The 24,110-nt window shown below is 43.9% G+C and overlaps 1 protein-coding gene across 1 annotated transcript in view; it reads right to left on the bottom strand.

The window, feature by feature from the left end:
• CAMK1D (calcium/calmodulin dependent protein kinase ID) overlaps positions 1-24,110 on the bottom strand; it is a 352,953-nt gene that overhangs the window by 195,735 nt on the left and 133,108 nt on the right. The window contains exon 2 of the mRNA XM_054016595.1: positions 1,287-1,418. Within this exon, the coding sequence (XP_053872570.1) occupies positions 1,287-1,418 (132 nt within the window). The remainder of the gene's footprint in view (positions 1-1,286; positions 1,419-24,110) is intronic.

Below are 24,110 nucleotides of genomic sequence, written 5' to 3'. Positions count from 1 at the left end.
TGCCTGATTGTGCTGCTGGCCCCTGTTGCCTGGATGTGGCCACTAAACAGCAGATGAGCTTTGTTGCTTGGCAACAATACACAACTGTCACAGCCAGGTCATGGGCAGCAAGACCTAATAGTCAGAGCCAGAGTCCACAGTCACAAGACAGGAGTCGGCTGGGTGAGGAGACCAGGAGGTCAGAAGCAGGCGACAAGCGGATCAGAACCACGAGGCATGAACTTCATAATCAGGCCAGGTCAGGATACCAGCGGGTAAGGGACAGGAGACGAACTGGAGGTCGGGAACCACAAGTCATATGCCAGGAGTCAAGCTGGGTTGAGATACCAGGAAATCAAGCAGGAGAAGCAGGAGCAGGTAGCACAAGGCACAGAGTCTAGAGCAAGGCAGAGCCTAGTTGTTCAGACAGTTTCCTGATCCTACTGCTGGCTTAGGCAGGGCCAGGGGGCCAAATAGCCACTCTGGGACTCTGCCAACTGGACCTTAGGGGCAGAGGCTCACACTGGGGCTGGGTTTCATGGGTCCCAGGTAGGCCATTGTCAGCATGCTGCCAAGTAGAAGGCTGGAGTGTGACTGTTCCAATAAACCTTGCGGGACCGGGTTTGAGACCTATGGTTATATCAACAACCTGTTCTGCAACTCGCTCCTTAAAACACAATGCTTTCTCTCAACCTTCCCTTACCAATCTCCTCTTTGGGGCAGCCCCCTCCCACTCTTGTGCCTGAACCCTACGTGTTTTTGTTGTAGGGGGTCTTATTTAAGCCTTGATCTTGCAAAAGGGGAAGACCCCTGAGGCCCCATGGAGCCCCATCCACTTCACTCCATGGGAATGAACCCATTCAGCTACTGGGATGGTTTGCCTGAGAGTGACTGAGTTTGCCCTTTTGCCCCAATCTTTCAGCTCTTGCTATCTGTGTCTTTAGCATGATTGTGGCACTTCTCATCTGAAGGTTTGGGATTGGTTTAGTTGCACACTGCTGAAATGATTATCAATGTGTACCTTATAAATGATCAAGACTTGGGGCCTGATCCTGCAGTCTTTGCACACCAAAACCTCCCATCAGAGTCCGTAGGAGTTTGGACTGTGTGTGAAAAATGCAAGGATTGGGCCCTAAATGGGCACAGTTTATGCCCAGACGTTCCCAACCACCTGCAGTAAGCTGAGCAACTCAGTCACATTTACAAATCACAATTCTCGTTCACTGACCACAGCCCTTCCTGCTCCGCAGAGCGGACGAACGCGCCAATTCAAACCGTAGAAGGGGATGCGTGTATTCAATACTTACTTTCTCAGGACTGCAATTTCATTCTCTATGCTGCTTTCCTTCCCCTTCAGTGCTTTCTTGGGGATGCACTTGACTGCAAATAGTTTTCCACTAGCCCTCTCTTCAGCCAAAACTACTTCAGAAAATGCACCCCTGAAAGAAGGAAAAGATTGGTTTCAAAATATATCCTTTCTGTACCTGTACTTCAAGTGTGGATATAGGTCTATGAAAGCTGCTATACCCATTTTTGTTATCAAGAACAACATTTTACACATAGCATCATTCATTTGCTTTATAAACTATGCATATGTTAACATTCATGGCATATTCCTGTTGCCAAGACTTACTGAGCAAATGGACAGTTTTAATAGAAAATCATGTTCTATGATTATGATTATGATTATTATTTGTATTACCACAGCACCTAAAAGCTTAGGCATGGACTGGGACCCCATTGTGCTAGGAGCTGTACAAACAAAGAAGAAACAGAAAAGTCCTTGCCCAAGGGGTTTACAATCAAAGTAGTATAAGCACAGGTCTGGAACCTAGAACCGCCAAAATTCTATTCCTGGTTTTGCCACTGACTTAACATGTGACTTCAGGTAAGTCACTTAGCATCTTTTGCCTAAATTTCCCACCTATAGTAATACTTCACTCTCTGGGGTTTTAGGAGGCCTCGTTCATAAATGGTCATAAGGACTTAGTGATCCTTGGCCAAGACACTTGGAATAACTTCCCAATTATTGTTAAAAGTGCTATGGGATCTGAAAGGATCACCAGAGGTCAGGACCAGAGCTGTAAATCTCCCTTGAAAGATGGCACATCCAGCAGCCCAGTGTGCCCCAGCAACATTTATTCAATCCTGCTTCAGATGGAGAAGAAGAATAGCTAATGAGTCTTTTTACGCAATGTAAAACTAACCCTTGGAACAAACAGCCACAAGAGATTACTGAAGCAAAGCGCGTAAGAGGATTCAAAACAGGATCAGGCATGTACATGAATAATATGAACATCCACAGTTACATCAGATAGGAGAAAATTTATAAAGGATATATATGTTTGAGGGTACTAGCCAACCACTAACTTCCAAGAGTGTGTGGGGGGTGTGGGGAAGCTCGCCTTTAACGTACATCTCTTATATCTTCTTCTGAAGTATCTGGTACTGGTCAGAGACTAGATGAACATTGGTTCTGGTTCAGAATGGCAATTCCTACGGTACGGCTAATGAAAAAACATTTCCTGCAGCACCTTGGTTTGCCCTATAGGTCTCACAGCCAATTGCTTATCTGACAAGATCACAGCCTAAGGTCATACAGCTGCATTATCATCTTTATATAAAATAAAAAGAACCAGGATATGTTTTCCTTCAATCAGTAGATTATTCTGCCAGCCACATGGCACTCCATAAAAAGACAAGTCACTAGCAGCCTGAACAAACCACAGCCATGCTCCAGCAAGCTCTTAAAATGTTAATATTTGATCACAACCCCATTAAACTGCCATGAACTTTCTCGGACTTTTCATTTCCCAGGGTTGCTGGTTATGTAAGTGTCTGTGAATAAACATAAGCTTTTCCTTTTCATGGCCAGGTTCTTCCTTCATGATTCATAGATCTGATGACACAGTCAAGCATTTGTGACCTCACAATTGCTCCCGTGGATGTAAAAGAACTGAATGAATCATTGCATGAATGGATAAATGAATCCAGGAATAGCAGGAGCATGGTGATTAGGAAAGAGAATGCTTCCGTTTACATAGAAAGGCTTTTGTAGTTAATAGTAAGAAATAAGGAAACTATAACAGGAAGTTAGGAATAGATTATTGGGACTGCTGCAAAGTGCATGTTGTAAATTTTGCCTACATGCAGAAGTGACCTTTTAAGCAAGGGATAGCATGGTGTTCCAGCGAGCTTTCACTAAACAATGGGCCCAAATTCTGATCTGACTTGCGCATTTCTACAAACAGGGTTACCTCACTGACTTCTGCTGAGTGCTTCTGTGGTTAGATAATACCTTTTCAGCACTCTGTGGAACCAACGCACTGCATTCTGGGGCTCACACACATAGTATCTAACAGCTTGTGCAATAAAGAACCAAGCAGGGCAATAGGATTTTGAAAGACCTATGCAGTGATTTCATTATGTCTGAATACTTGTAATTATTTAATGAATGAAATTATTCTTTAAGCCAACCCTAATGTTTAGAACAGCCTAGTCAATGATCACACATGTCCTGATTCAGCTAGCTGCTGAGAACCTTCAATTCCCATCGACTTCTGTAGGCAATGAGGTGCTCAGCCTCTCACTCATAGGACTGGCCCCAAGCATCCTCCTGTTCCTCCAAAGAACTCCTCAGGTCCTGTTCTCGGAGGCTTTTGATGCATACAATCGACCCTGTGCTCTGCATGTGTTTGGTTGTGTATCACAGCAGTCTCTTGTCTTTAGCCTGTAAGTGCTTCAAGGAAGGGATCTCTTATCCATGCAGCTCGTTTTACTTATTGTGCAGTGCTGTATACATTTAAGGTGCTGTAAAACTAAAGCTTCCTTTTTGAGCTCAAGTTTATTACTGTTCTAAAACAATTAAATAAATGAAGGCCCAGCCTCTATGTTTCTTGTCAGTAGGTGCTACTCTAGGAAATGCCTGGGTTTCAGCTGCCATAAAAACTTTAATGTATTTCCTCCTCCGTTTACTGGCAAGGCTCTGGGCACAGAAGTTGTACCCAACCCTGGATGTGAATTTATTGCCCATTGAATGTTTTCTGGGAAATTAGAGTTCTACTCATTATGATTAACACCCTATTTCTTTAATGGTTGTTTTCGTTAGAAGGACAAAATGGGACCATCCTCGCTGAATGACAGCTTTTGGCACTCATAGACCACTTTTCACATTGCGAGTGTTGAACAAACATAGGGCTAGATTCATGCAGCCTTTGGTGGTGAAAAGTATTCCCAGAGAGTGACAACTTCCAGCAATGGTGGGCACCTACAACCGCCTCTCCTTTGGGGCCCCACAGCCCCAAAAGTGGCATCACTGGTTAGGAAGAGGATGTAACCACGGGGGCAACGAAAGACAGCGACAAGCTTAACAATAAAAGGGTATTTTGCACAGATAGGCCAAGATTTAAAAAACATTAGACTAAAGTTAGGCACCTAGGTGCTGAGATTTTAAAGCTACTAAGTGATTTGGATGCCCAATTCCCTTAAATGGGAAATAGCGAAGAGTGAGACTTTCAGAGTGCCTAAGGGAATTAGAAGCATATTTACTACTCCTAAATCCATTAGCAATTTACAAAAATCCCACCCAAGCCTCCAAAACTTTTAAGTATCTTGGAAAATCCCAGCCTACATCTATAATTAATATAGTATATTAGATAAATACGGAAAGTGATTTTCAAAAGTGAAAATCAATGGGAGCTGGTGGGTACCCAGCTCTTCTGCAAAATCAGACCCCCTTTTTAGCTGCCTAAATATGGACTTAGGAGCTGAATTTTGGGCTTCTATTTTTAGAAGTCTTGGCCATGCAGTTTTTCATCCTAGGGGTTTGGGTCTTTGCAAACCTCTAACTAAGCCACAAAATGCTTCTGTGATCTAGATACGTTTTTAATACATGTTTCAAAAAAGGGTATAACAGAAGCACAGAGGGGTTAAGTGACTTGCCCAACATCACACAGCCAGTGACCAAACTTTGGAGGACAGTCAAGGAGTCCTGATACCCTATCACCGTCTAAAACCATTGGACCATGCAGCATCCCACAAGACGACCATCTTCTATCATTTGAATTTGTTTGTATCATTTCCCATCCTAATTACTCTCGTTAATATAGAGTTACAAGCACAGATTAGGGTTTCAAGAACTTTGTTAGAACACGTTGTAATTGCATCCAAATGGAATCCATCTTTGCCAGTTTTCTAATAGAAAACAATAGCTACAATATTAAACTGTAGTGCATATAAAGATGTATTAAAGTGCAAGAATCTTTGCCCTTCCACATTTCTCTAGTATTTGTTCAAACTGTGATTTAAATATGAAAATTCAAATCCTGAGATAAAATGAATGAAATGCACTTATGGCAGATTTCAGGGTAGCAGCCGTGTTAGTCTGTATCCTCAAAAAAAAACAGGAGTACTTGTGGCACCTTAGAGACTAACAAATTTGTTAGTCTCTAAGGTGCCACAAGTACTCCTGTTTTGTTTTTTTTTTACTTATGGCAGAGTGCATTTGCCATAGTATCTCAATGTGCTTCATTGCCACAAAAAATACAAATACGGGCCCTATCAACCAAACAGCCAATGAAGGAATAAAACTTATATTTTCCATTCACTGAAATTTACACATTGAACAGTTTTCCACTGCATTAGCAGGTGCTCTGTCATATTAAATCAACAGTAGCCATGCAGCAGATTTCACATCGCCAGGTTCTATATAGCTAACGATCTTAATTATGATACAGTTAGGTTTTGCTGTGTACTTTACCCTAGCCATGCTATGGAAAGTAATCAGCGAGCACTAACGGTGAGGAAATACACCGTTTCCAGTGTGAAGAGTCCTCTGAGATGTGAAATTGACCAAACAACAGTAAGCCATTTCATAAAAAGATCTTAAACAACCACAGATTGTTGTTTCTCTCTTCCTGGATTCTCCACAGGCAGGCTAAGGGCATGTCTACACTTGTACTTTACAGCACTGCAACTTTCTCGCTCGGGTGTGAAACACCCCCCCGAGCACTGCAAGTTTCAGCGCTGTAAAGTGCCAGTGTAGACACTGCACCAGCGCTGGGAGCTACGTCCCTCATGTTGCTAGTGAAGACATGCCCTGAGTTTAAATCACCAAACACACCGACACAAATAAATTGGAAAAACCTTCACAGGCACTTTCATAACAGGTAAGCTCTGGCATGCCCTAAGGTGCCCTAAGGTGCTAGCTGATCATACTGTCACCTCTTATCAGCTAAGAGACTGTGTGGTTTACTGGTCAGAGCAGGAAGCAGGAGTCAGGTTCTGTTGCTGGTTCCACAACTGACTTAATGCCCATTATCATTTTCCTCCCCCACGCACACCACCAAAGCCAACACAAAACTAATAACTGAAAGTAAAATTTTTGGTCACAAAGTTGTGGGTCTGTGTAGAAAGGGACCCACACTGCCAAATTCAGACCTGGACTTGGCTCCAAAGTTCCCTAAAGTTCATGGTTATTTGGATGAGAGGACGTGCTCCAAGCCCAACTCTAGTCTTTGAAGTTAAAGGGCATTTTGCCTGAAAAAGCACTGCAGAATCATACCTTATGAGTTAAAGCCAAAAATTTCAAAGTTGGCGCTTGCTTAAAGTTAGCCACCCAAGTTTGAAAATTTTGCATTATACCTAGTGGGCCATATTAGTCTCTAACACAGGGGTCAGCAATCTTTCAGAAGTGGTGTGCCGAGTCTTCATTTATTCACTCTAATTGAAGGTTTCGCGTGCCCGTCATACATTTTAACGTTTTTAGAAGGTCTCTTTCTATAAGTCTATAATATATAACTAAACTATTGTTGTATGTAAAGTAAATAAGGTTTTTAAAATGTTTAAGAAGCTTCATTTAAAATTAAATTAAAATGCAGAGCCCCCCGGACAGGTGGCCAGGACCCGGGCAGGTGAGTGCCACTGAAAATCAGCTTGCGTGCCGCCTTCGGCACCCGTGCCATAGGTTGCCTGCCCCTGCTCTAACATAACACTAGGAGAAATTTGCTCCAGTGTTGCTTTAGTAACGTCACTCACAATGTTCCCTCTCTCCCTGACTTCTATTGCACAACACAGCTGTGCTGCTTGTTTTCCCATGCAGACCATCTATCACAAATTTAAAAAAACCCTCTCACTCACCACGCTGTTATTACGTGTTCCAGACAACGGACAATGCTGTTAGGCTTACTTAAAAATGCTGTTGCTGTTTGCCTAATGGACAACTGAATAACAAGGGCAAGGGTCAATGTTATTCTTCACCGCACTGCTGATGAAGCAAGTGGTTCTTTCCTGCATCACTGCCATTCCTCTCTGCAGACACAGAGCCGGTTCCCCAATGAAGCTCCACATTTTAGGGGGTTCGTTTTGTTCAAGGTAAAAAGTATTGCAATATTATTTAAACAATAAAATAGATTACATTTCTCTGCTGATATCCAGGCTCCTTTCCCACACCATGGGAGTTGCCATACTGAATTAGGCCACTGGTCCAGCTACTCCAGTAGCCTCCAGTGGCCAGTATCAGCTGCCACTGAGGAAAGTGCAAAACTCTATAGTAGTCAGGTATGGGTTAACCTGGGCGGTGGGGTGGCCTAAAGCGTAGGGCACTGCCGTAGGGCTAAGGATACCTAGGTTCTATAACTCTGCCACTCACTTCCTGTGTTGGTTGAGCTAGTCTCTTTGCAGCTCTTCCATCCTTGTACTTTAAGACTGAAAGATCCTCAGGGCACTGCATCTTCTATGTGTTTGCAGAGCACCTAGCAAAATGGGGCCTTGATCTCAGCCAGGGCCTCTATGTTACCCTACTATCAAAAATAATAACTTGCTCCCAAGGAAAGTTTCTTCCTATCCCCCATTAGATAGAGGTTGCCTTATGCCCTGAAACATGAGGTTTTATAGCCTTTGCAAAAACTGCCTGGTTTTCTTGCTCCAGTATGTTCCATGCTGGCAAAGAACCCCATGAAAATGCAGTATCGCAAAATTTCCATCTTAAACAGTCATAAGAAGAGACTGGATTTGTTTGGATCCATCTCCCATTTTGTTGTACTATTAGCTACAATTATAGATTAGTGTTTTGACAGTCTTTGTCACCACAATGAGTTATAAGAATTCTAATGTTTATTTTAGTCTGTGATTTCTTTTTGTTTCAAATCTTCGATATTTTAAGTTCCCAGACAAAAAAAACTTAATTCAGCTGGAGGTATGGTTGAAAATACACGTCGGAGGAAAGCTCTTTGGAAGAAGGCTGTAGTTTAACAAAAGAACGTTTGTTAGAAAGCCAGGAAATTCAAATTTAAGGTTGTAAGCAATAACAAAAATGTTTGAAACTATGGAAATGCACAGGTAAGATCACCCTAACATCCTTAACGCTACCCGAGTCACCTCCTGCAGAACAACTGAAAACCAGAAGATACCTCCTTGTTAGCAGGAAAAAGGTTTTATTACACTAGGAAACTGCAGCAACACTGAAGAGAGAATTGATACTGAAAACTAGCCCTTTGCTCTGGGGTAAGTTTCACCCTAACAGAATATATTACATTAATTACAAATGCATTGTTAAGCATAATGTGAAACTTTCTTAGCATGGTTAAACTTTTGTGTTCTCCCCCATGCAATAGTTGGTACATTGCACACAACTAAAATAAAGCAGGGAGCTTTTTCCTGCATTGCTTTCATCAAACTGCTGCAGTCCACACACAAAATACTGAACTCGGGACTTGCCAGGAAAGGAAATGAGGCCTTGATGGTTTCTGCTCTAAAATATATTCTTGTCTTATTTTCCCACTAGGATATATGGCCTAGTGAGCTGAACAAGGAGTTAAGAATCAGGAACTCCAGTGTTCTAATCCTCTGCTACGGACTCACTGTAGTTTGTGAAGTTTCTTAACTTCTCTGCCTTCTTTGCTCCATCTATTGGGAGAGGAAGGTGATAATACCTTGCTAGAAAAGTTATTTGTACAATAATCTGCAAATGAAAAGTGCTATTGTCATGATGGTTGAAATCTGCACAAGATTTACTGATTTGGGAACATATCAAGCCTTTGCAATTCACCCTAAAAGAGGCTCCAACAAATACATGGGACTTGTATGCACAGTCACCACACAGTTCTGCAATGAATACATCTCTATTCTACAGCAATCGAGCACTGGAAAAGCCGGGATATTGCAGGCGAGGACTAACGTGCAATGCAGATACAGCCGTGTAAGGATGTTTGCAGATTGACTGCTGCATTATGCTTGGCACTAGAAATCCCATCTGTCCCCCAGATTCAGGAACACTCCATTCACTGACAAATTTATAAAGAGAAAATGGATATTCTTAGTATTTAAACAAACACTAAAGTTAAGTTTTCTACCTGAGCTTTTTGCTTCCTCCTATGTGAGATATTATTGTATTACCATAGTATCAGAGTGCCTCATAATCTTTAACGTATTTCTCTTCATAACCTCCCTCTGACCATCCTTCCTTGCTAATCAATATAGAATTAAATACGCTAACACATGCTGTCATTGTATTACATTAGATATTACATAGGGAAGAGACAAGTAGAATACACTACGGATATGCAATACAGATGAGTGGGCAAGTTCACACTGTTGTAGACCACTGAACTTTAGCGCTTCCTGGTAATTTTTGGTCTTAAAACTGCAACCCTAACATTGCCTTAACAGAGTTTGTCATATTTAATTTCCCATGCTATTGCAGGATTAATGCATCATGACTAGGGTTACCATATTTCAGCAAGCAAAAAAGAGGACGGGAGGAGCCCCGCCCTAGCCCCGTCCCTGCCCCTCCCACTTCCCGCCCCCCCAGAACCCCCAACCCTCCCCCCGTTCCTTGTCCCCTGACTGCCCCCTCCTGGGACCCCTGCCCCTAACTGCCCCCCAGGACTCTACTCCCTATCTAAGCCTCCCTGCCTCTTGTCCCCTGACTGCCCCAACCCTTATCCACACCCCCACCCCCAGACAGACCCCTGGGACTCCCACGCCCCATCCAACCACTCCCCACCCCCTGACAGCCCCCCCCAGAACTCCCAACCCATCTAAACCCCTCTGCTCCCTGTCCCCTGACTGCTCCGATCCCTCTCCCCACTCCTGCCCCCTGACAGCTCCCCCCCAGAACTCCCAGCCCCCCACCCCCCCGCTCCTTGTCCCCTGACTGCCCCCTCCTGGGACCCCTGTTCCTAACTGCCCTCCAGAACCCCACCCCCTACCTAAGACTCCCTGTTCCTTGTCCCCTAACTGCCCCCTCCTAAGACCCCCCCAACTGTCCCCCAGGACCCTACCCCCTACCTGTACCCTGACTGCCCAAAACTTTCTCCACTCCCCCCAAAAAGCCCCCCCCCCGTTTCTTGACTGCCCCCTCCAGAACCTCCCTGCCCCTTCTCCTGTCCCCTGGCCCCCTTACCCAGCTGCTCAGAACAGGGTGTTGGGCTCTGTGCCAGCCGGACACGTGGCTGCGCTTCCCAGCACAACAAAACCCGGTCCCTGGCCCTGCACAGTGCTGCCGGACCGGGCTGCAGGGGAGAGCTGCCCTTGTATCAGCACAAAATGCTCTCGCTCCCGTTTTGCTACACTGCATGGCAGAAACCGCTCCCAGTTGCAAAAGGGGAGGGCTGCACTTTGTGCTGATACACTTGCTCAGAATGCAGGGCGGAGCTCCTCTACAGCTGCTCCAGAGTCCAGCCCGGGACTTTCCTGCAGCCCTCCCAGCCGCTCGCTCTGCTCTGCCGGGGGAGGGGGGAAATCCCGGACATTTTGAGTGCTTTACAAATTCCCCCCGGACGCTATTTTTAGCACAAAAAGGAGGACATGTCCGGGTAAATCCGGATGAATGGTAACCCTAATCATGACGCCAGGGTTCCCCCCCATACCGCCATGTTTTAATGTGGGAGAGTAGCATACTGGCAAAGTCTGTGTCATGTCTCCCTCTACTGGTCTGCTAGAGGATATCTGCCTACTACTACTATGAGCTAATGGAGTCACACCTTTAGTTTGTGCTCCAGTGTTGAAAATCCCCAGTTTGCACCCGGCTGGCGACCCATACAGGAACTCAGATCCTTACAGTAGCAAAGGGTCCATATCTCGTGTCCAACAATTCCCCTTAGCCACCTTCCAGCTCTCAACCAAGAGGATTCTTTTAAAAGGTGCCACCAAAAAGTGCAAAATTTTAGACAACATCATCATCCCTCTTTTCTCAGCATATAAATGAAAGACATTTGTGACTCTGAAGGGAGCTATTAAATGGGATGGGTCAGCAGCACAAGAGACTTTTTTTCTCTAGTTGTCAGAGCTTAGCAGCAAACCCAGCGTTGGTCCTCACAGATAAGGAAATTCCCAGAATTATGTAAATCAGCTGGACAGAAATGAAACAAACGAACTGACAGTTCAAATATATGCCTCGGTGCTCAACACTTAGCAAACTGCAAACACAGCCATCAGAGATGCCCTCATTTTAACACAGGAAATTGTCAAAGTGATTAGCCAGATAATCTAAGCTGTTAATTGGTGGCTGTTTGGGGGGAAAAAATCCATGAAAAGGGCTTAATTAAAGCTCCTAGAGACAGAGCCACATAGGTGGAGGGAGGGAGGAAGGTGAGATGTGCCACCTAAGCAGTGATAGCTAGAGGCATTGTGTCTGCCTAGAACAGAGAAAGTCCAGAACTTCTACACTGCAGTTAAACAGCCCCTTAGCCCAAGCCCTGTGAGCCTGAGTCAGCTGGCAGGGGCCAGCCACAGGTGTCTAACTGCAGTGTAGACATAGCATAGACTCCATGTGGAACATACCCACAGGCGTGTCATGCTACATCTTAGGAAAAAGGGGAGCCCGGGCCTCCGGCATATGCCAATGTGCAGCAGCAGAGGGAGCTTGGATCACAGCCCCAACCCACCCAGACATACACCCCAAAGGGGAGTTCATCATTGCCTGCAATGCTAGTGTTCCCACTCCCGGCACTCAGGGACCGCTGGTTATCTCCAGGGCAAAAGCACTAAGGGGGAGAGAGGCTCTAACTGGCCCTTAATGTACTGACGTGAGAGAAGCCATAACATATAGATCACAGCAAGCTTTTCATAAAGAACATCTAGGGGTTTAGCTGCAGTAAATGTTCAGAACTGAAAAAGATTCAGCTCCGTGAGAGGCTAGAGAGTGGTGCAGTTCTCTTAGCAGAAGAAATCTGTTCTCCCAGAACCCCACCCATACCAGGGCTAGGTAATATACTAAATGACAAGCCTTACATCATCAGAACAAGCTCTCTTTGGCTGGTTGTACCCTGAGGGCAGGACACTTACCTAGCAACTTCTCCTATTAATTATTCTTGTTATTATTGATTATTTATACTGGAAGATCACCTGGGAGCCTCTGTCACAGACCATCACCTCACTGTGCTAGGGGCTGTGCAAACACAGAACAAAAAGACACTCCTGATCCCAAAGAATTTACAAACTAAGGAATTAACCCTTTCACGGATCATAATTTTTTACAGACCAAAAAAATAAATAAAAGTACAACGCCCTGCATCTGACTACAAGAATGCTGTTTTGCTATGAAAATGGAAAAACTGTCTGTTTGCAAAAAAAAAAAAAAAAAACATTTCCACATGCAAGAATATTTGCTATTTTGCTCATTACAAAATGTCACCATGTGAATAGCTGTGTTCACTGACAAAAAGAGTGTCTTTTCCCCTCTCCCAATGGATCAAATCTCATATGCTAGGAAACATTCTAGAAAATATCAAGTATTATTTGAAGGTTGTAATATTATTTTCCAACACTTTTGTGAATATCACTCCTCGAGTGCCATCCACTGAGGAGCAGTGGGAGCTGTCAGGAAAGTCTGTAGAACCTCACATTTCTCAAGCCTTTTCCTTGGGAGGATACCACTTCTGGAAATTTTCTTGCACATTTCTCCATATTTCCTCACACTTTTTAAGGGACTACTATATGGTGTGTCAGTGTATTCTACTGCTGCTTTAGTACTTAGAATGTAATGGATAGGAAGAGAGAGTGAATGTCTCTGTGTGTGTGTGTGCGCGCACGCGCGCATGCGTACATACATGCTCATGTGTGCTGCTACCCTCTACTGGAGAGATTCCGAACTGTTCAGATGTTTATGTAAGCCTTCTACTGCTGACAGGCAGAGGTGTTTCTTTTTTAGTTCAAGAGATAGTAGCCTGTGGTTTTGGAGCAGAAAGATCTGAGTTCTGTCACATGATAGTCTGGGTGCGCACCATGGTGTGCAGCACACTGTGAAGTCCTATGTGATCTAAAATATATTGCAATAATAATGCTCTGTACTTACATAGCGACTTTCATTTGAGAGTTTCAAAGACCTTCACAAAGGTATCATTATCCCCATTTTACAGACGGAGTTCTGACGCCCAGTCCTCTGATCTAACCATTACACTCAATCTGTCTCCCATTTGGAAAGCGGTTCCAGACATTCATCTCATCCTCCGAGTCCAGGCCACCAGCCAGTTAAAATTAAAGCTCTCTTGATCTAGATCACGGTTAACTTAATCTATCTGCATCAACAGGCACCTTTAATAACAAGTAATACAAATATATGCAATCAGCACCTAATATTGTCCTGTACTTGTATCTTATATGACAGATTAATAGAAATTGATTATTGTTTCTGGCCCACAACAAGTATCTGATCAGCTTTGCCCTCATCACACAGTTATAATGAAAGAACAGCTCTCGCCCGTTTTTAGGGTTCTGAAGGCCAGATCTGAGGGTACACTTTGGGACAGCCCTATTGTTGAGCTGTTCAACTGGAAAAGAGCAGCTTAGTTTACCTTGGGTTTTTTTTGTGTGTGTGTGTGTGTGACTTCATCATACCCCAAACCAAACTCTTTTTTTCCAGGATATACATTCAATCATGGGGGAAATTCTGAGATCATTGATTAGTAGCAGACGTTGCACGCAGCAATCCCACTTTAATTGGTTATCCCACATTAGTCACCAAGCTGGAAATCCAAAATAACTCCCTTGTTTTGTGGTCTCAAATCTCACCTCAGATCCTTTAATCTGCTAGCAGTTTGTCTTCCCATGCACTCCCTCTAAAGGGCTGTGGTACCCTGTCCAGAGACCCCGCGAAGTTTGGTATCAATTCATCGTCCTCAGTTACCTGTTGTGTGCAAATTTTAATAGGATGCCATATGTCTTCTTCCAAGACAAAGTTATAAGGGGATAAACAAAACTGACCCAATACTGTCATGCCTCCCTTATTTCAGCCCTCCTTCCTGAACTGCCCCCCTTTATGATTAATCTTTACCTCTATTAAAAAGCCAAGTGTTATCTTTAAAGACCCATTACATCTATTTCCCTTGCGGCATAATTGCATTAGCATTATCCTGAATCAAAGGCTGTACAAACAGCTCTCAGCGTTGAGCTTTTTCTCCATTATACTCATCAGAAATGAACTACTAAGCAGTTTATTTTCTCTCCAAAGTGATCACAAAGTGTTTTTCTCTGTCATCTTATAAGACAAAAGGAGCTCATCATCTCCTAGGGCTTATCTAGTAGGAGCAAGCTAGCAAAGAAGTAACCTCTCTGTTTTGAATGCTAAACTCAAACCTTTAAAGAGGCATAACTGATCGGCATAACTGTTTTCCAAATCTCTCTCCCAATTAAGACACTCCGATACCGGACATGTATTACAGCACATCTGTTTTCTGGTGATCCTGTCTGATCATGTAAAGCAGATTACATCAATTAAAAACATCATGCTTTTTCCCCTTCTTGACATGGTGCTTTTCATGTGAGAAATGGTCTGGTGGGCAATGATTCATTGTCCAAAACAGCTGGGGCAATTAAAAAACAATCAGATGGTATCCACGGGGAAATAAATAAATCATGAGTGAGGCTTGATTTTACTTAGAAATTGCTGACAGCCTTGGGCAGCAGGGTTCCCGCTGTCAAACCCAGATGGCCAGGCTCCCGCTGTCAGCCTCCCTTGTCCTCGCAGGGCTGACGGTGGGAGCTCCTGCTTGCAGTCTCCTGCTGTCAGTCCCAGGAAGAGGGGCTCCCACCGTCAGCCCTGTGAGAAGGGGCTCCCCTGCCAGCCTGGAAAGTGGGAGAGAGGCCCCCACTACAGCCCCCCCCCAAGCCTGGGAAGGGTGAAGAACCCTAAAAGCAGCAGAGGTGAGGCCGGGAGGGCTGAACTATGGCCTGGAGGCTGCAGGGGGGGTTGAAGTGGGGGGAGGGGCTGTATGATGGTGGATTCTGAGCAGATGGGGTGAGTGCTGGGAGGGTGAGCTGAGGGCAGTGAGCGTCGAAATAGGGGGTCTGTGCTGATATGGTGGTGATGATAGGGGCTGGGGTACAGATCTGATGGGGCACTGGGAGACAGGATAAATTGCTGGTCAGGAGACGGGCAGATGTGGGGTTGAGAGCTCCTGCAACAGGGGCCAAAATCACACTATCCAATACATGTGGGAGAGCGAGTGACACTCACTGTCACATGCACACACCCTGGGGATGGGCGGGGGAGTTCAAAAATCAAGATACTGACCTAAGAAACACAATAGCACCTTTTTAAAAATCTCATGACTTTTGGGGGGCCCAACTCATGATTTTGGATCTCTTGAAATTGGCAATACTGAGTTTACTAAACAAAAGGTCAAAGGTTTAAGTGATACCAAGTATGAGGAGTAAAGACAGACAATTACAAACAAAAAGTAAAACTAGGCTTCTAAGACTGAAACTTAACTTCAGCAAGTTACAATCTTTGCCTAAGCAGGTGTCTATCCTACACTCACTTCCCAGAGACTTCAACCCGCTTGGTTGAAGGACCCAACCTGCTGTGATTTCAAGAGTTCTGGCCCCTTGAATCCCCCAAGTGATAGACCCCTATGTGATTCTCTCTCCTTTTTTATATAGTCCAGTAAACCTTTGAAATGTATTCTTTGAAAAGTAAGCCCAGACAAAGCCTCTCTCTCTTCTGCTGGGGGATAGATGCCATGCTTTCCGCCAAAATTCACTGACCCTCCTTCAAGAAGAAGAAAGGTTTCCTGGAGGGGTGCACTCTCCACCCCTTGTCATGATTGTTAAGAGGCTATCTCCTTCCCCCACTCGCTAGGTCAGGGGTTCCCAAACTATGGTACGCATGCCATTGGGGGTACGCGAGACATCTCTGGGGGGTACACATGAGAAATTGTGTAATGGTGGATTATATCTATTAATTATTTTATTTATTGCATTTTCATAAGAGGCTACTCAGACAGAACTTTAAAACTATGGAAATGTATTATATAAAATACAGTAGTTAATTTACAGCAAGATGTACCAATGAGAACACAGATACACTGAGACTGAGACACTGATGTACAAAGCCCTCACTTCCAATCACCATACAGCGCGGGTTCAGTTGCCCAGCAACTGTACATTCTAACTGAGCTCAGAACTTAGTCAGAGGTTTTTTCAGTTGTATATGTCGCGCTATAAATATATCTGTTTGTAACAGTGAAATATGGACAGATGGCTAAAGACAGGTAGTGTTAAGAAGAACACACAAAGTATCACTGATGAGAAGGGATGGGGTATGTGGTCAGCTGGTAGGTCTGGAAGAGGGTACGCAATAAAAAAAGTTTGGGAACCTCTGCACTAGGTTGGTGGCTTTGTTTATCTTGTATGTAAATGTGCTTTTCTTTGTCTTCAGTCATGCCTTGCCTAATGTACATCGCAGACACATTCAAGCAGGCAGAATCACATGCCTTTGTCTGGAACAGGCATGAATTATGCATTGCTTGCCATTTTAAGAACATAATTCTACCACATATTTATATCCCATTCTAGACATCCTGTATACACATCCCACGATGATTTCCAAGACCAGTGTGTTACCAGTTTGTATATGATCCCTTACATGACACATTTTAGATACAGATTATGACAACAGTGTGTGAGGTGTAGTGAGTATGTCAGGCCTGACAAGAGTTGCTGACAGAGTAGTGACGCACCAATGGGTCTCTGGTTACATATCCCCATTTTACAGATGAGAGGTTAAGGGTCTGAGCTTGCTCTGGTTGAAATGATGAAGGCCCAGGTCCTAAGTGAGTTGTGCGAAGGAATAGTAAATCAACGTCATAGCTAGGATTAAGTCCAGCAAGTCTCCAAGACCCATGACTAATCCACTAGACCACAACCCTGCCCTCTTTGAAGAACAAACTCAGCTTTGTCAATCAGATCCTGAGGCTAAGACTCAGCGTCTAAGATCTGCCTTTTCCAAATTAGCCCTTTTGACCTGCATCCACAGGAAGAACTCCCCCTGAATTTGATGATACGTCAACCCAAGTAAGGACTGCAGATGCAGGCCATTTCGTGGCTGTAGCACCACACAGCTGAGCCGTTTTATAATATCCCCTTTGTATGGCTATGAAACATTAATTGGCTTGTTCTTATTCTGTTGTTACCCATCCAGCCGGGCATGAGAATCTGTTTTAAATATTTGGACTCAGAAGGATGTATATGTTGTATCTTTGCCCACTCTTAATCACAGCTTAGAGTTAAAACAAGGAGAGAACGTGACAGAGAGAGCGAGCACCACAGAATGCAAAATTTGTCATTGTTCGGAATCTAACTCTGTTAATATTAACAACCTCAGCAGCTAGAATTCCAGCTGCAGCCTCATTTTTAACAGACTTCTCACAGAACAACAACAAACAGGTGTTTGCTTTCCCAGCTCACTGACTCCAGGGTCCGAATTGTGGTTTTATGTCCAAGCTGAGGAACATTAAGAAATCTAATGGACTAGTTTGCCTAGTAACGGGTGCATTTAATAATAAACATTCTGGAGAAGATTAGTTCAGTGCAATTGTACAGGGAAGTTACTGAGCAAAGCTGGAACATGTTACCGAGCAAAGCTGGAACTTCTGCCAACAAGTTTGACTTGCTTTTTAAAGTACACTAAGGGCCTAATCCTGTTCCCATTGAAATCAGTGCAATTGGAGTTTTGCTATTGACATTAATGGGACCAGAATTTGGTCCTTGGTTCACGTGTAAATTGTTCCACTGATATCCCTGGTTATTCACAGAACAGGTACAGGACCAGCACAAACTTCCCCATATTAACCACTCAGAGTGCCTCAGTGATGTTTTGAAAGGACCATTCCTGAGATTATTGGGTAGTTCCAGGTTTGCTGTGGTGTTGTAATAATTGGGCCTACAAATTTACCTTAATTGTGAGTTTAACTGTGAGAAAGTTTATAAAGTGTCACAATAACCTAGAACAGTAAATGTTGATGAGAAAAGATGCAAAAGGGAGACAGAAATTAGTCCAAACAAGGTCTACTGATATAACTCAAGGACTATGTTCAAATCGTACTTGGTAAATAAGAGCAGTATGGGACCGGAAATCAATGAACCCAAATTGGTGTGTCGGAAATTAGGCCTAACTGGTGGACAAAATAATGAGAAGACAAGCTATTCTGACCATCACTCCATTTGGAGTCCTCAAAAAGAGACTCTAGGGTTGGAAAAAAGCTGGCTACTGGTAAACTGTCTGACTGAAACACAAGAGCAGGGGGAAGGAGCAAGTTTCACCATTATGGCTGCCACCCGCACCATCTCCTGGGACTCCTGACCACCTTCATGATAATCTTGAGAGATGTGCTGATCAGACCAGGCCAAAGAGAGGGACCCGGATGACAGTGCCACCTCCACCAGCTCTGGCTAAATCCCAAACACCTCCTGAGATGCGAGACTTTATCTGCACCCCACCTCCAAATGGATCCTTTTCCTTCCCTACCTTATTTCTCCTCTCTCTACTTTTTCTGTCTAATAAGAGTCTGGCTTAGCCAGCCAAGACTGAATACTTTGCAGCACTGCTGTAAGCCTGTGACCAGAAAGGCAGCTAAAAGCAAGGCCCTAAACAACCTGACGCTGGTACAAGTCTGCCAGGTCTTGGAGTGGCTGACAAGACCACGTGCTGTGTCTGTTTTTCCAGCAGTGAGTTTGCAAGTGAAAGTCAACAGCCGAGACAGAAGCTGCATTTTTTCTTTGCTGTTCTTTTCTTTTCCCCTTTGTGCATCTTATTTTGTCTTCTAGGAAACAGAATTGGTTTTAAAAACAACAGCAATGACAGCTCCAACCCATTTCAATTAACTTCTTCTCTTCTTAGCTTTTCCCCAAATAGGACAGTTATCACTAGAACATCACCTAAGACACTGTGACACAAGGTGTTTTTTTCCTTCTAAAGACTCTCTCCAGCTAAAAAGAAAAGGAACAAGGAATGCTGTTAAAGTGAATGACTTATTTAATACTTTGAAATGTATTCAAATATTTTAACCTTCCCCACCTTCTTTTCTGTTTCTTTAATAAATGGCTTAAAAGATTTTTAATGATGTGTTTGCTATGGTACTGAACAGGCGGAGGTCTCTGTATGCCAAACCCTAAACCTTGTTTAATACTGTTTAATGTTGGACAGTGACTGTGTCATGTTAATACCTTTGACTTTTTGTGCCCATATATTCCATCTACACAAAAACAACAGTGACCTACAAGGAAATTTCCCAAAGGCCTCAAGAATTGGAAGTCACCCCAAATTCCATTCAAACCATGGCACGTTAAACACAGATTCTACTGATCTGTGGTTCTGAGTCCTGGTAGCAGGGAGCCCGTGATCCAACACAACTTAGATCCACAGAGCCAACTTGGTGTGACCCCCACCAATAGAGAAGTGTCAGACCAGAAGGCACAGGTGGTGACTGGAGTAGGGCAGGGGCTGTTCCTGGCTGCCCAATGCTGCCTCTTGTGTTTGAAGTTAGCAAGCAACTGTGTTGTAATTATTATAGGGCATAAGGGGGCATATGCTGAGTTAAACTCAAAGGCAAAAGGCAGCAAACAGCAGGAAGTCAGCTCACTTGGCAGGCCAGTCATTGTGACATCTGAGCCCACCAGAGAATCGCAGCATGATGTGGTGACAGTGCCGCTTCCAGTGCCTTTATCTGAAAGGAAGAAAGACCATAACTGCCCCAGGACCTTAGAGGGGAAGACAGTAGGTAAACTCTGCATTAGCTACCAGCGCCTAAACCACCCTGGGAAATCCCACTCATTCCTGGAGGCCCTTGGCACCTCATTCTAATATTGAGTAGTTCAGTCTCCACAGTAGATTCAGCCTTTGGCCTCTCTGCTGACACGGTCAGAAAAGGGGTGAATTGAGATACAGGTCCCTCATTGTTATGCGGACACTTGTTTGCCAACAACAGAACTGAGGGTGAAATTCGCCCCTGTGCAAAAGGCCAGGAAAGGGCCTATGCACCACTTCAATCCTATTTAAACCCTCAAAACAGAGTTTAAGTGGTATGTAGGCCTCATGCCGGCTCTCTGCATGGAGATGAATTTCACCTTGAGGGCACAAACTCACTTTGGGTGACAGTCACCCCCGGAACAGAGGACAGCATAAAATCTAGGTGTGATGGTCACCATACTGGCCAACCGGGAGTTAAACCAAGATAACGGCAGGAGCCACTACAGCTTAAGCTAGAGAACTAAGGGCAGGTCTACACTACCCGCCTGAATCGGTGGGTAGAAATCGATCTCTCGGGGATCGAATTATCGCGTCTGGTCAGGATGCGACAATCGATCCCCGAATTGACGCTTCTACTCCACCAGCGGAGGTAGGAGTAAGCGCCGTCGACGGGGGAGCCGCAGAGGTCGATTTGCCGCCGTCCTCACAGCGGGGTAAGTTGGCTCCGATACATCGAATTCAGCTACGCTATTCACGTAGCTGAATTTGCGTATCTTAAATCGACCCCCCCCCCCAATGAGGACGTAGCCTAAGCCTCCCTTGGTGGGGCTGTAACAGACTCACACCCTCTGCAGACTGGGCACCAACAGGATCTCTAACACACACTCACCAGCAGGTTACATATGTCCTACTTAAACCCATGCACATTTCACCCAGAAGTCACTAATAGTAATGGCTCTCAGTCACTACTGCCAAACTAGAGGTCAAAGTCTCTGTATGCCATTCTCAATCCCCATAAGCTCCTCATTACTTGCTTTTCTGAGAGCAATGACATAAGAGGAATAATCTCAGTACGGCAACCCTTTCAAGAAAGCCAACCATAACTAACTATTATAGACTTGTGACCTTCCCTGTTGGAATATGTTAGGAGAAACAATCTGACAACCACTTCTAGTCTATTCTATCTGATATATAATTACCGTACATTATATTCTCATAATACGAATATGAGTTTCCTAGGAGATTGCTGCCACGCACCCAACCTATTTTTAAAAATAAAACTTCTAAGAACTCATTTCCATCTCATGCTGTTTTGTACACATTGCACACACAATGGCAGACACTGCTGTCATTGTGCTTCTCATCAATAACACAGTTCAAAACAATCTGGCGTGGATCTCGGACAGTATGTTTGAGAGGACACTGTAATATGCATACTGATGAGTTAGATAGGTGGAAGGAGGGATCCATCCCTGGAAAACTGAAGCTGCTAATTTTCACGTTTCTTTTAATGCTATCTATTAATTTAACATGAACAAAAAGGAAGTGACATATCTTCCCAGGTTGAAATTCACCCCAGCAGACCTATTTAAGCCCCACAGTAGTTTGGTATGAGGACAGTGTTGGAGTGGCAAGGAAGAGGGGGGCGGATTTTGCACCCTCAATGCACTACAAATGGTGACTGGATATTATGGCATGGAATGGGCCACTTCAGGAGAGCAGGGGAAGGAACCAGTGGGTCCAACCTTCTGCTGACCCAGCTGCTGAGAATACCCGCCTGAAGAAGGTGGCAGTGATGAGCTTTGGCTAGCATTCCAGCCCATAGGATGGAACCGACACTACAGACAGGCTGCACAGTAACAAAGCAGATTGAGAGAGGTGCATTCCATCCCTCTAACCCCTCCGTGGAGTTCTGGACTACTCTGATTGAAAAGGCTTTGGGCGGGGGGGGGGGAGGAGAACGGGGATGTAGTGAGTTTCCACCTAAGAGCACATAAAACTCTTGGGACATTTTAGAAATGTATCAAAGTGGGACAGCAATCCCGCAAAAGGAAGGCTCACAATGTGTAAATAAGCTTTGTGTCTTTTAAATATATGACAGCTAGTAGGTCAGCCTGACAGACAGATTTTCTAATTTAGCTCAAATAGAGATGTGTAATAGTTACAACAAAAGACAAAGTAAGTTGATATTTTGGGGGTGGGAGGTTTTTGCATTTTGCTATGAACTGGAAAGCTTGGGTCCATTCCATTTGGAAATTCACATTTCACCTTTTCACATATACCTTTTGCACAAAAATTAGCCCCTTTCACTTGCAAGTGAAAAGGAGCCGATGCCAAGTGGGAGGGGACTTCAGATTCAACAACTGAAATGTGAAATTCCACATAGTTTGGGTGTGAAAGTTGCCACTTCCTTTAATTTAAAGGAAAAGCTAATGCGAGGAGCATGAAAGTCATCCAAAGCAGTGGAAATGTGCATGCTAAATTTCACAGAGAAATGTTCGGTAGTTTTGCACACTCCAGGGTTAAATGATTTGCTTCTGCCATGCGTCCTGTAGCGAGGCCTTTACCACAATATTTACTAAGGGACAGTCGGGATTCTCCGTCACTTGAAGTCTTTATATCAAGACAAGATGTCTTTCCAAGAGCTATGCTCAACTCAACCAGAAGGAATCTTCTTTTCTCCACCCTTATCACTCAGCCTCTTCAAATATTTTTGTCTCCACTTCTTGGTTTCTTTTTCCCATTCAAATGCTAGTTTTGAACTCTTAACCACTAATCTTTCCTCTCTTTTCACTCACCCATAGCCTGGCTCCCTTTCCCCATGGCCACTCTTTCTTCCTCTCTCATTATCCTTCTGCCCTCTCCTACCACCTGTCTTACCCTTCATTTTTTCTCTTTATCCTTTCTTTCCTTCTCCTTCCTTGTTCTCTCTCCACTCCCTGTCCTGTTGTCAGCCTTCTGTAAGTACTTCTAGTAGGGGTAGGCCAAAATTTTCCATCAAAACTCTTTTTTACAAGACAATTGGGTTTTTAACAAAAGGAAAATTTTTGTGGGAAGTGTCTACTTTCCTCTGAATTTTTTTGTCATGTTTTTCAGCCAACAAATATTTTTTTCAATTTTTAGCAGTTTTTGGCCAAATAACTAAATAAATTAGTTTTTCCACCAAAAACTTGTCAGTGTTTGAGTCTTTTAGGAGTCTTTTTGTTTGTTTGTTTTTCCTTTCTAAACAAAAAGTTACATTTTTCCATTAAAAACCTTGATGAGTACCTTTTCATCTTTGTCAAAATTTTCTATGGGGAAAACAGAAGCTAATTTTCTACCCAGCTGTAATTTTTAGTGTTAGATGCTGGACACAGGTTTCTCCACTGCTCGCCCCTTCATTGTGTACCTATTTATCCTTGGGCAAAAGGAGGGAGTGGGCAATATCTGATATCCACATAACATAGGTGTAACTGACAACATGGGGCGCGAGGCTGAGAATCAGGTTCTGGACACAGATAGATGGGTCACATCTTCAATTTTAATGCACTATGGAAAGTGAGTGCAAAATAGGTACGGAACACTACCCAGTCAAAATGGCAGCGTTTTCACCTACTTTGCACAGCGTGAGCCAAATTATCTGATGACAAATATCACCATTGACTTCAATGGAATTATGCCCACAGAGAATTTTGCCCTATGTCAAGATGGCCAGGGGAGACTTCATTACCAGTAGGTCAGCACCTGAAAAGGTAAGTCATGGAATTTAGTGAAGGAAATATCGTTTTAGATTATCTGCTCCTTTCCCCTGCCAGAGGAGGATTGGTCCCTATGGAATTTGTGCAATGTCTTTCTTTAATCTGGTTTTTAAATGACTCATATGATGGGGCTTTCATTGCTGGTGCAGACCGGGTGGCCCTTTCCTAAGTCCAACAGACCTAACCATTGCAAGATATTTGCCACTACTCCATTTAAATATCTCTCGGATTCATTTTATCCCTTGACTTGACAGCCTCTTGGATCACACTGAACAATTTCCCTCCCTTCTCTGAATTTACATCCTTCAAACACTGGCATCAACATTAGATCAGATAGCTGTTTCTCACCATCTCTCCTCAGAAGCCAGTTCCTTCGGCCTTCATTCACTTTGCTTTGAAATCCCTACAGTTTGTTGGCACCTTTCTCA

This window comes from Malaclemys terrapin, chromosome 1, assembly GCF_027887155.1.
Source record: "Malaclemys terrapin pileata isolate rMalTer1 chromosome 1, rMalTer1.hap1, whole genome shotgun sequence".
NCBI classification, from domain to species: Eukaryota; Metazoa; Chordata; order Testudines; family Emydidae; genus Malaclemys; species Malaclemys terrapin.
The sequence above is the reverse complement of the archived record's forward strand: the minus strand, read 5'-3'. Positions and strand labels throughout refer to the sequence as shown.